This window comes from Thecamonas trahens, assembly GCF_000142905.1.
Source record: "Thecamonas trahens ATCC 50062 unplaced genomic scaffold supercont1.66, whole genome shotgun sequence".
NCBI classification, from domain to species: domain Eukaryota; order Apusomonadida; family Apusomonadidae; genus Thecamonas; species Thecamonas trahens.
In genome coordinates, this window is record NW_013657614.1 from 86,805 (window position 1) to 98,439 (window position 11,635).

The window sequence follows — 11,635 nt, forward strand, 5'->3', positions numbered from 1 at the left end:
GGGGGGAGGTGATCATGGGCAGGAGTTTGAGCATGGATGGGCACAACCATCCAACAGCGCAGTGATCGGTGTGGTAGCTGAGGTCTACGTGGTACTGAGAATGGTCGTGAGCAGTGAAAACATGCTCTCCTTCCCCGCTCCCCCCCCCCCTCTATCCCTCCCGCCCCCCCTCCCTCCGTCCTCCTCCGCTTCATCACCACCTCACTCCCTCCTTGGTCCGAAAGGCAGATACCCCCTCCCCCTCCCCTACGCGTGCTATCATGGGAAGCAAGAAGGGCAACATGTTCGCCAACGCTGCAAGGATGCGTGGCAGCAAGAGCAAAAAGTCGGCCGGAGCTGCCAGTGCCGGTGCCGGTGCCGGTGGCGGCAAGGGCAAGGGCAAGGGCAAGGGCAAGGGCAAGGGCAAGGGTGGACGGGCGTCGACCGACTCGGACGAGTACGAGTATGCCTACGAGTCGGACGAGTCGGATGAGTACGAGGCCGAGTCGCACGAGTACGAGTCGGACGTGTACGAGGCCGAGTCGGACGACGAGCTGTCGAGCGCGGGCTCGTCCGAGGGCAAGAAGCCGGCCAGCAAGTCGGGCAAGCGCGGCCGGAAGGGCTTTGGTGCCGGCAACAAGAGCGGAAGCAAGGCCGGGAGCAAGGCCGGCTCCGGTCGCAAGCGGAGTAGCTCGGGCGGATCGAATCCGTGGATCAAGTCGGGCGGCGGGATCAGGACGCTGAACAGGGAGGGCTACTCGGACGGGTCGGACATGACCGACTCGGAGTCGATGGGTGTGGCCAAGAACCCGTCTTTCACCGGCCTATATCTCTGTGCGGTGCTGTTCCTCAACCTGATGGGCATTGCCGCCGTCGCCGCCGCCATTTACTACATGGAACCGCTGCCGTATGTTGTCGGCCTCGGCATCGTCCTCGTCATCACCATGTTTGTCATGCTGCGGAGCAAGACCGTTCGCTCGTTTGGCACCAAGATGACAACCACCGAGGGCGAGGCCCGTCTCGAGGCCTGCACCGCCATGCCCGCATACCTGGTTGTCATCGCTGAGGCCTACCACTACGTCACCGTCCAGGTCAAGACCTCGAAGGGGACCAAGACCAAGCGCAAGAAGGTGACGACGTGGCGCGGTCGTGAGGAGATCATTCCCGACGACGTCATCGACTGCAGCCAGCAAGTCTCGCTCCAGCGCTACGTCCGCGCCGCCGTCGAGATCGAGTTCAACTACGCCATGGCCAACTCCAAGTCGGACGAGCTGTGGGAGGAGTGGCTCGGCGATTACATCGACACCCACGACAACGACGACCACTTCAACATCTCCGTCACCCTCACTGTGCCCGGCATCGGCTCCTCGGTTAGGCACCGCAAGCACAATTTGATGCTCGTCCCGTGCGACTTTGTCGTCTCCTCTTCGGGCTCCTCCTGCTGCCTCTCCTATCCGTGGGCCATCATCTCCACCCTCCTCCTCTTCTCTTTCCCCTACCTCGCCTGGGTCGAGCGGAGCACGCCGCGCGAGACCTTCTTCCTCCGCAAAAAGCTCAAGTTTGTCGACAACGTCATCATCGCCCGCGGCCGCGACGTGCGGGACGTCAACGCCGAGGCTGTCGAGCACATCAACGAGACCCTTGTCGACCTTGCCCACGCCTCCACCGTAGCCGGCCCGGACGACGAGGACACCGACTCGGATGCCGACTACGACGACTACGGCGAGGTTATCGTCTGAGCTCAGCCGTACACCGCGCACACTCATCCGCGTGACAAACACACACCCCAGTCTTTGTACCCACGCACAATGCCGGCCCATCCACCCGATGCCGATGCCGACACATTCCACATCGCCCAAGCCCAAGAGGTGATCCGTAGGTTCCTCCCCTCCCCCCGCCGGCCTCATCGCCCATCGAACCTTCTCCCCTTCCAGCCATCCACTCGGACAGCATTGCCAGCATCCCACCCCAGCCCCCAGCCCCACACGCTCTTCACCCATGTCCGCTTCCGCCTTGGACGCGCTTGCCCCAACCCGTCATCGCCGCGGTTGTCAGCCGCCACCAACGTCGCCGGCTCCAGCCACTGATCATACCGCGAGCACCCGCACGCCGCCGTCAGCACCATCGCACACTCACCGCTCCCTGTCGTTGTCTCTTCCAGCAGCGCAAGTATGTGCGTTGCACCTGTCTCTGTTGCCCGCCTGCCCTCGGCGCGTCAATGTCAGAAAAAGCCGCGCGCAAAAAACCGACCTTCGAATTTCTTCGCAATGGAACCTTACTTCCTTCGCGCGTCGCAACCTCAAAAAGAGCCGCTGCTGTGGTGCGGCCTGCGACCGCATCGATACCCATCCATCGCCCCCCGCACACACGCACACATCCCCATATCCATACTCATACCCGGCCTACTAGCCGTGAATCTGTTGGGTCCAGTACCATGTCTAACATTTTGTTTGCTCCGTCGACCGATGTGCTCGCCACGGCCTCGGCCGCGGCCTCGCACCTCTCGACCCACGACGCCATGCTTGTCGAGCTGATGGCAGCTGCTGCAGTGGTTGCCGCCCGACGCAGTGGCGCTTCACCTCCGCCGCCGCCTCCGCCGCCATCGCCACCAACCAAGGCCGATTTGGCTGCTGCGCCGTGCTCGATCTGTATGGTGGAGCTGGATGACGATGCGGCCGGATGTTCAGAATCGTCTTTGGCCGACGGCTCTGATGCCACCGCTACCGTCGGGGCGCTCGTCTGCAAGAAATGCAGCGCGCCGATGTGCTCGAGCTGCGTCCCCTACACCGTTGAGGCTGCGGTGCGCGAGGGTGAGCTTCCGTACTGCGGGGCGTGCAGCCATCCGCTGGATCTCCGCGCGGTGGCTGTGTGCGCGTCTGTGCCGCCGTCCGCTCGGGCGGCGGTGCTCTCCATCGACGCTGAGCTGCAGTGCACGGTCGACGGCAAGCATCGGATCAAGTGCTTTGGGTGCAACCGGACGACGTCGATTGCTGATGCCGTCTCGCGCGGTCTGATGCGGACAAATTGCGTCCACTGCTCGATGCGGCTGTGCGTGGTGTGCGAGAGAGTCTTTCCGGCCACCCACGCCCTCGACGAGACCATGCATCGCGAGTGCAGGGCGCGATTTGCGCAGCTCCGCCTGTTCCGCCAGTTTGAGGAGATGATGATGGAGTGGACAACGCGGGTCTGTCCTGGGCGTTGCGCTGCGGGCAAGCGCGGGGTCAAGGACTCGGCGTGCACTCACATGTCGTGCACATGCGCGACGTCGCGGTGGTGCTTCGTGTGCGGCAAGGCGGCATCGGCGGTCGGCTCGCTCTCTGATCACTCGGCGTACCGCGGGCCGTGGCAGACCTCGCCAAGCCACTGTCCGATGTACCTGTACCTACTGGCACACGTCGACGCGCGCATCGCAGCACTAGGTTGCGGACGCGCCGACTGCCGTCCCGACGGCTCGTGCCCGTGCGACTCTCGCTGCCGCGCCACCCGCGATTGGGCCGGGCAGACGTTGCTTGCCACCATCCGCGTCCGGGCCCACATCCTCGAGTTCATGGCAACCCACGGCCCGCGGGCGGTCATCGACGCCCTCGATGCCTTTGACTTTCGTGATGCCGTCGATGCAAACTACTTCAATGGCGAGTTTCCGTGGGAAGCAGTCGCCGCCGACGGCGTCGCCGCCCTGCCGCACTACGCCGCCTTTGAACCGGATGAGATGCGCGGTTTTTACGCCGCGCGCCATGCTTGGTTCAACGTTGCTCCGCCCGTGCCGCCGCTTGTGCCGGCCGCGCCCGTTGGACTCATCCCGCAGCCGCCGCTCCTGCCGCCACCCGGCTGGCGGCGTGGCGATCCGATTCCACGGCGGGCTGTCCCTCCGCCACCGCCGCCACCCATGGCTGCTGGTCCGCCTCCACCGCCACCGCCGATGGCTGCTGGTCCGCCTCCACCGCCACCGCCGATGGCTGCTGGCCCGCCGCCGCCGCCACCGCCGATGGCTGCTGGCCCGCCGCCGCCGCCACCGCCGATGGCTGCTGGTCCGCCGCCGCCGCCGCCGGCGATGCCGCCCAGGCACCAGCGCCAGGAACCGCTCCAGGTGCCGCGAACCCGCAGTCGCTCGCTAGTGCAGCGTCTAATCGGCATTGTCCGCCCGAACCGGCGACAGTCAAGCGATCCCCACGCCCCGCCTGCGCCGCCGCCGCCTTCGCCGCCACCTCCTCCACCCAGCACTGCCCCGCCGCCGCCGCCGCCCTCATTGGCCACTCCCCAACAACACTCTCCTCGGCGACGGCGGCGACACAGATCTCGTGCAGGCACAGCTCAACGCCTGCCATCGCTGTCGTAAACATTCCATCCCCATCCCCTATGATCCGCATCCCCTATGATCCGCATCCCCTATGACCCCCCCCCCCTCCGCCCCCCTCTCCCCCCTCTCCCCCCTCTCCCCGTTCCCAGCATTCCATTCATTCCGCCCACCACCCGCACATGCCCCACACCCCACACACCCCACACACCCCACACACACCCCACACACCCCACCCACACATCCATACACCCACCCACCCATACACACACACTCGCACATGTACACCTTCCCCACCCTCAAGACCCAACAGTTCCGCCTCGACGCGGCCCTCCGCACCTCCTCGGAGGAGGGCGGCGAGTGGGTGGCCCGGTGCCAGGCCGAGCGCGACGCCATGTACACCGTCCTGGCCACCAAGGGGGTCCAGCCTGCCGACGTGGAGGACGCGCTCATGGGATACCTGCCTTACGCACACTCGCTCGTTGCCACCTTTGAGGAGCATCCCGAGATGCGGACGGACAAGATCATCAGCTACGCATGGACATCGCTGCTCTATCGCAAGTCAAAGGTGCTCAAGATCGCTAACAAGTACTACGACGTGACCATGATCACCAACGGCGTCGCCGCTGCAAAGGCCAACGCTGCCACAAAGCTCCTGGCTGACGTCGTCTCGGAGGATGGCTTCCATGACGTCGTCGGTCGTGCCGCTCAGCTCTACCGTGAGGCTGCCGGTATCTGGGAGTTTGCCGTCGATCGCTACCTCCCGCGCTGGGTCAACTGGCCGTCGGTCCGCCCGCCCGAAGTCATGATCCCGGTCATGCAGGCCTGCGCGTTGGTTGCCCTTGCCAGCGCCCAGCAGTTGACCGTCAAGAAGGGCGCCCTGACTGGCGTCTCGCCCTCGCTCCTCACCCGCCTCCTCCTCGACGTCAAGGACAAGTACGAGCTCGCCCTTTCTCTCATCAAGGGCTCGTCCGAGTACGATGACATCGAAAAGGACTTTCGCAAGTTCCTCTCCGTCAACGCACAGTTCCACAAGGCCATTGCCTTCAAGTTTATGGCCCTCTCCAAGTACTCGCCCGACTCGGGCGAGACCATCGGCGAGGCCGTCACCCTCATCAACGTTGCCAAGGACGCCCTCGACAAGACCGGCTACCGCTCGCTCGACTCGAGCCTCGCCGAGCTCAAGGCCGCCATCACCGCCGAAGCCGACGAAATCGACGACCTGCATCGCCTCTACAACCGCGAAGCCGACCAAGTCTACTTTGCTGCTCCCGTAGACCTCGCCCTCATGGAGCTGCCCTCGGCTCGCGCCGTCGCCAAACCAATCGCCTTTGACGAGCCCGAGCTGCTGTTCAACGAGCTGTGAGACACTCACACGCATACGCATACACACCAACAAACTTCATAAACTCTGCGCTCTTGCCCCTTTACTCGGTCGCGTCTGGAGCTGTTGGCGTCGCGCTGGTCATCGGGTCGTGGTCGACGATGGTTTCGAGGTTGTAGCGGGCGCGGATGTCGGCGGCAAACTCGGGGTCGACCCTCTCGATGCCGACGCAGATCTCCTCCAACAGCGGAGCATCGGCGCAGAGCGAGTAGAAGAGGTCGACGTCAAAGCCGCGCTCGTCGTCCGACTTGCGCAGCTCCTCAAGCTCGGCGGCAGGTGTCTCCATCGACGAGTCAGTCGACTCCTTGGCGCCGGTGACCCGGAGCGCCATGACGTCGATGGCCATGACAGCCATGACCGACTGCACGAAGCCGGCAATGAGGTCGTCAAGCCCGATGCCAAGCTGCGCAAACTGCCGCCGGTCGCAAAGGATGAGGCGCGACGAGTCGGTCGAAGAGAGCGAGGTAGAGAGGTTCGTCCCGAGGCACGCCCAGGAGTCGAGCCCGTCGTCGATGGCACGCGGCAGCGGCTCGCGCGCACGCCGCGCGTACATGGCCAGCGGCGCAAGCCCACGGCCGGGCACGTTGCCCACCATGAACCGCAGGTCCGCCACAAACGTCTTGCCCTTCTTCGTCGGCATCATGCCCACGTGGTACAGCCGCCCGGCGCCCGGTGTGTGCGACGACCAGTTAGCCCCGCCCACCAGGCCCTGCACAATGAACACGTCGTACGGAAGGCTCTTGGCATCCTCCATAAACTCCGCGAGCTCGCGCGGCGAAGTGATGCACCACACCCCGGCTCCGGCGTTGCCATACGGCGACTTGACCACCGCCACTCCGCCGAGCGATGCCACGTACAGCGGGACCGACGCAAGCTGCACATCGTTGACCGTGTACGGCGCCAGAATCCGGAGACCAGAGTCCGAAAGCTGCGCAGAGAGGAGCTTGTACGCCTTGGACGCCACAAGCTTGTTGCGCCCTCCTGCGAGGCACGCCGCCACAGAGTTCATGATCACCGTCTTGATCGGAGTCACCGGCAGCGCGCACCATGGCTTCTGAGTCACGTACCGCATGCACGCCCGGATTGCCACCCACTCGCCCTCGGGCGAGAGCACATACATGACCGAGTCCTCAAACTTGACCGCGGGCTCGTCGTCGTTGTAGTGGTACTCGACAAGGAAGACCTCCTCGTCAAAGACGTCGGCCATCGTCTTGGCATAGCCCGACGCCTCCATGTAGTTCTTGTCAAACAGGACCGCCAGCCGGCCGCCGGGCACCCGCTCGGACGACCCGGCTTCGGCCGTTTTGAACGCCGTCTGCATGTGCGTCGCGTACGCCCCGTGCTCGATCGAGTCGTTGAGCGGCGGCATCGACTTTTGCCCCGACGGGCTCGAGTTGGTCTCCACCACGCACATCCGCCGAACACCCTCGGCGTTGGTCACGTTGAACAGATCCGTCCCCGCCCACGGCAGGAGCTGCGGCTCGTAGTTGAGCACCTGCTTGAGCGCATCCTCATCAACCTCGGGATGGAGGTGCGAGTAGCGAGCAGCAATCTGCTCCTTTGTCATGTTGAAAAAGTACGAGACCAGCGGATGTGGGACGGCATTGAGCGTCCGCTCGTAGAAATGATCCGAAGGCACAAAGGTTCCAGGAGAAACAACCACCGTCGAACCCTCCACTCCCTTGAGCAGCCGCTGCCGCTTGCCGCTTGCGTCCGTGTCGGCCTTTGAAAAGTACTTGGCCTTGCCAGCTGCTTCCGCGCTCATGATTGAAGAGAGAGAGAGAGAGAGAGAGAGAGAGAGAAATGTGCTGCGCGCTTGTGGGTGAGTGTTCCCGATCGGTCGGCTTGTGGCACCTGTATGTGTTTTGGGAAGAAGTCGTCATGCCACGCTCTCGTCACATAGTGCTGCCTTTTTGTCAGGAATTCCACTCGTGGCCAAAAAAAGCTCTCAAATGGCCGCTTTGTCCGCTTTGTCCGCTTTGTCCGCTTTGTCCGCTTTGTCCACCTCGTCCGCCTCGTCCGCCATTCTCGCCAAGCACTGGTTTGTCCACCATTCTTACCAAGCACTGGTTTGACCACAGCTACTGCCGTTAATGCATCCCGCCCTCCTCCTCCTCGCCACCGCCGTGCGCAGGATCGTCGACCAAGGCTCAAGTCGGCCGGTCAAGCCGAGCTCCGGCTCCAGCCCTTGCATCATGCCCTCCTCTCCCATCAGGCTCATCATAACTTGAAAGACTTCATTTTCTCCACCTGCACAACTACACAACCCAGCCCTCGTGGTCCGAGACCCGCTGAACGATGTAGGTCCAGAGGGCGTGCATGCCGCGGGCGACGACCGGCTCGCCCGAGACCTCCTCCATCGGGGCGAGGCCGCCAACGTTGGACGCGTTGAGCTCCGAGAGCACTCGCTTGCCGTCGTCGCCGACGAGGGTGTCGATACCGTAAAACGTGATGTTGTGCTTGCGGAGGACCGGGTCAAGCTTGCGGATGAGCTCGACCTCGTCGTCGTCGGCGGCGGCGACATGCGATGTCCCGCCCATCGACGCGTTGCACACCCAGTTGCCCTGCTGCGGGAGGCGGATGGAGGAGGCGATGATGCGGCCGTCGATGACCACGGTCCGCTTGTCGCCCTCGCGCACGCCCTCCAGGAACTTCATGCACACCACGCCGTGAAAGAGGTCGTAGTCCGGGTCAGATCCGTCCGACCGCGGCGTCGGCATTGCGTTGTCGAGCACACCCCGCAAGTGGCTCTCGACGTACTCCTCCCACGCCACACCGACCTTGTCGTGCTCGACAAAGACCCGTCCGTCGGCCGCCACCCGGGTGATGCCCTTACCGCCGCCGTCTTGCACAGGCTTGATCACAATCGCCGGGTACTCGGCCCGGAACGCCTCGACCTCGGCCACCGTCTTGCAGTACGCCAGCGGCGCGCAGAGCTCGGCCACCTCGGGCAGCCAGCCTTTGGAGCACACCCGCAGAAAGTCGGTCGTCCCGTTGATGATCCGCCACTCGTCCACCATCCGCGCCATGCCGTCGAGGAACGCCCGCGTCACCGGCCGCGAGAGGCGCGGAAAGACAACGTCAAAGTCTGCAAGCGACATCTGCCGCGCCGTCGCAAAGTTGACCTCGGTCAGCGGCTTCCACCCAAACTTGGGCCCGACCTTGTGGACCCACACAGACTCGGCGTCGTGCGGCGGGTAGAAGAACGATGTGTTCGCCGGGTTGAACCGCGACGCCACAAACACGCCCTCAGCCGCAGGGTGGTCCGCCAGCGCCCGCGCCATCGACCACAGCGAGTTGGCCTTCTTCGACGTCGCGTGGTCCATCACAATGAGCATCCGCAGCTGCCGCCGTGTTGCCGCCTTTTGCCGCAGCGCATGCGCCGTCGCCGCAGACGCCTCGCGCCGCGCGAGAATCGCGTCGAGAATAAACGGCGCCGCGTTGCGCGCCGTGCCCTCGGACGGGAACGCGTGCATCCGCAAGCCCGGCGAGGTGTTCGCCTCCAGAATGCAGCACCCAGCCGACGCCAGCGGCGCCTCCATATCCGCCACAATCACGTCGATGCCCACAAGATCCAGCATCAGCGCCTCGGCAACCTCCACGCACATCTGCTTAATCTCTGGGTGCAGCCGGTCCGTCACGTCGACCGCGTTGCCGCCGGCGGACAGGTTGGAAATGCCCAGCAGCTGCACCTTTTCACCGGCCGCAGGCACTCGCGCCAGCGCGCCCATTCCCAGATAGGCAGACACCGCCGCTGCGTCGATGACCGACCGCGGGTGTGTGTGCCCGGGCCCGCGCGTCGGGTCCGTGTTGAGCGCGTCCACAAGGTCGGCCACGCTCGACTCCCCGTCGCCCACAGCCACCGGCGCCGTCCGCATCGACGCCGCAAACACTCCGCCGGCAATGACCAGAATCCGCAGCTCGGTCCCGACTGCCTGCCGCTGGGCCAGAAACGGAATAGGCTTGCGCGCGTTGGTGCCGAGCATCGACATCGACGTCGCCACCCGCGCCGCCGCCGTCAGATCCGCAACCTCGGCGTCGGTCAGCCCCTCGGGCTCGTCGGCAGACCCAGCATTAGCCCGCGGAGGCGCAATGTCGAGTACCACGCCCTCGCCGTGCGCCCCGTCCGTCGGCTTGATCACCGTCGCGCACCCGGCCTGCTGGTTCGCCCGCACAAACTGCGTCAGCCGCTCGAGATCAGACTCGGGAATGTCGCCAAACCGGAGCACGCACCGCAGCGACTTGGCCGTAGGCAGCGAGCGCCGCTCCAGGAGCACCGCGCACGCAGCCTTGTTCTCCGCAAGCCGGTGGCCAATGGCCGACCCGAGCTCCGTCCGCGCCCGCTGGAACACAATCGGCGTCGAGTCCGGCGGCCACACCGCAGCCATGTTCGATGCTCCCTCCAGCACCTCACACTTCCACCCACGCCGATGCGCCTCGGCCAGCAGCAGCTGATTCGAAATAGAGAGCTCAGCCCACTCGCTCTCGGCAAGCTCCACCCCTGTGCTTCCTGCGCCACCCGAGGTGCCCGCGACGTTGCTCATGGTGTCGTCAAAGTCGTTGGTCTTGGTGAGGAACGGAGGCTCCAACAAATCGCTACACCACCGTGTTGCTGACGTTGCCTGTTGCTTGCGTGACAAGCGGTTGCCTTTTGCTTGCGTGACAAGCGGAGGTTGCGTCACGCACCCGCAACTCGTCACTCTGCTTTTTAACTCGGACTTGTTCCCCGGTCAAAAATGGTCGTGGTTCGGGCACGGCCATTCCCTCCTCGACTTCGGCCCGGACACGGCACCTCTTTGACCTGCATCTGGCCACCACAAAACTCCACCACAAAGCGAGGTCAGAGACTCGGACGTTTGTTCCTCCTCTCACCCGCAACCTGCAACCGCAATCCGCATCCCGCACCCCGCAACCCCGACACACGGCATCAAGCATGCTCCTGGCCACGCTCATCGTCGCGCCGTGGGTCCTTGTCGCTGGCCTCACGGCGCTGGTGGTGGTCCTCGCGGCTCGGCTCTCGCCGGCCAAATCGGCGGCCTCTGAGCTTGTGGTCGGCGCATCGGTGGATGGACCAGGCCATTGGCGGTATGCTTGTGCCGAGGGAGGGCCTGTCTTCCCCTCACCCAAGGCCTCGGCCCTCCCGCCGGGCGGGCCATCATCCAAGCGGGTCGCCCGCCTCGCCTCGCGCATCTCGCTCTACCATCGGGTCGAGCTCGGGAGCCGCAAGATCGCCCGCCTCGCGCCGACCACCGCCGCCGCCCTCCTCTCGGTCATGGACGCCATGGATGCCATCGATGAGGTCTATCTGGTCCAGGCGTGGCGGAAGAACCCAAAGCTCCGCGAGTATCTCGTCGCCCGCCTCTGGAGCTCGCCGCCGGCCTGGCGCCGGTACCTCTCAGACGAGCTCGAGTTCTTTGACTTTAACAAGGGCCCGTTTGACAAGCTCGAGGATAGGGTGTTTGTCAAGCCGCTGCGCGGCGTGGTCCTCCCGCCGTCGGCCCCGCCGGGATCCGGCCTCTACCCGCCGTTCATGATGACCCGCATGGACGTCGGCGAGTGGCTGATGGCGTGGGAGGAACATGTGGCGTCGCTGGGCGAGGACGCGAGCCCGCCCGCCGATCCGACATCGCCTGTCGTTGCCCTCGTTGCCTCGTCGGCGCCCGACGCTGTCGCCGGTGTCGCCGTCCGCCCGTACTCTCGCCTGTACGCGCGGACGCTCTCGCGCGCCGCCGCCGCCATGCGCGCCGCCGCCCGCCACGTCCGCACTCCCGAGCTCGTCACCTTTCTGCACTCGCGCGCCGCTGCGTTCATGACTAACAACTACGCCGCATCCGAGGCCGACTGGCTCGCCGTTCCCTTTGCCAACGCCGAGTTTGTCCTTGTCATCGGCCCGTACTCCAAGTACGGCGATCAGCTGGCGTCGACTAAGCGGGCATTCAAGGCCGTCGTCGCCATTCCGCAGCGCGAGCTCTCGACGG

The 11,635-nt window shown here is 64.9% G+C and overlaps 5 protein-coding genes across 5 annotated transcripts in view; 3 read left to right on the forward strand and 2 right to left on the reverse strand.

Moving 5' to 3' along the window:
* Positions 1–100: 100 nt before the first annotated feature.
* On the forward strand, positions 101–1,773 carry AMSG_10927 (uncharacterized protein; the record flags this gene model as incomplete). Its single annotated transcript, XM_013897653.1, has 2 exons — positions 101–106; positions 276–1,773. 2 exons carry the CDS (start codon positions 101–103, stop codon positions 1,716–1,718), a joined length of 1,449 nt encoding a protein of 482 aa, XP_013753107.1. The 3' UTR covers positions 1,719–1,773.
* Positions 1,774–2,413: 640 nt separating this feature from the next.
* On the forward strand, positions 2,414–5,639 carry AMSG_10928 (uncharacterized protein; the record flags this gene model as incomplete). The annotated part of the gene is made up of 2 exons (XM_013897654.1): positions 2,414–4,114; positions 4,578–5,639. 2 exons carry the CDS (start codon positions 2,414–2,416, stop codon positions 5,637–5,639), a joined length of 2,763 nt encoding a protein of 920 aa, XP_013753108.1.
* Positions 5,640–5,700: 61 nt separating this feature from the next.
* AMSG_10929 (uncharacterized protein) lies at positions 5,701–7,422 on the reverse strand (the record flags this gene model as incomplete). Its single annotated transcript, XM_013897655.1, has 1 exon — positions 5,701–7,422. The coding sequence occupies one exon, from the start codon at positions 7,420–7,422 to the stop codon at positions 5,701–5,703; it is 1,722 nt and encodes a 573-aa protein (XP_013753109.1).
* Positions 7,423–7,915: 493 nt separating this feature from the next.
* AMSG_10930 (glutathione synthetase) lies at positions 7,916–10,464 on the reverse strand (the record flags this gene model as incomplete). Its single annotated transcript, XM_013897656.1, has 2 exons — positions 7,916–10,240; positions 10,450–10,464. 2 exons carry the CDS (start codon positions 10,462–10,464, stop codon positions 7,916–7,918), a joined length of 2,340 nt encoding a protein of 779 aa, XP_013753110.1.
* A 15-nt stretch (positions 10,465–10,479) lies between these two features.
* Positions 10,480–11,635, forward strand: part of AMSG_10931 (uncharacterized protein) — a 2,696-nt gene continuing 1,540 nt past the window's right edge. The window contains exon 1 of the mRNA XM_013897657.1: positions 10,480–11,604. Within this exon, the coding sequence (XP_013753111.1) occupies positions 10,591–11,604 (1,014 nt within the window). The 5' untranslated portion in view covers positions 10,480–10,590. The remainder of the gene's footprint in view (positions 11,605–11,635) is intronic.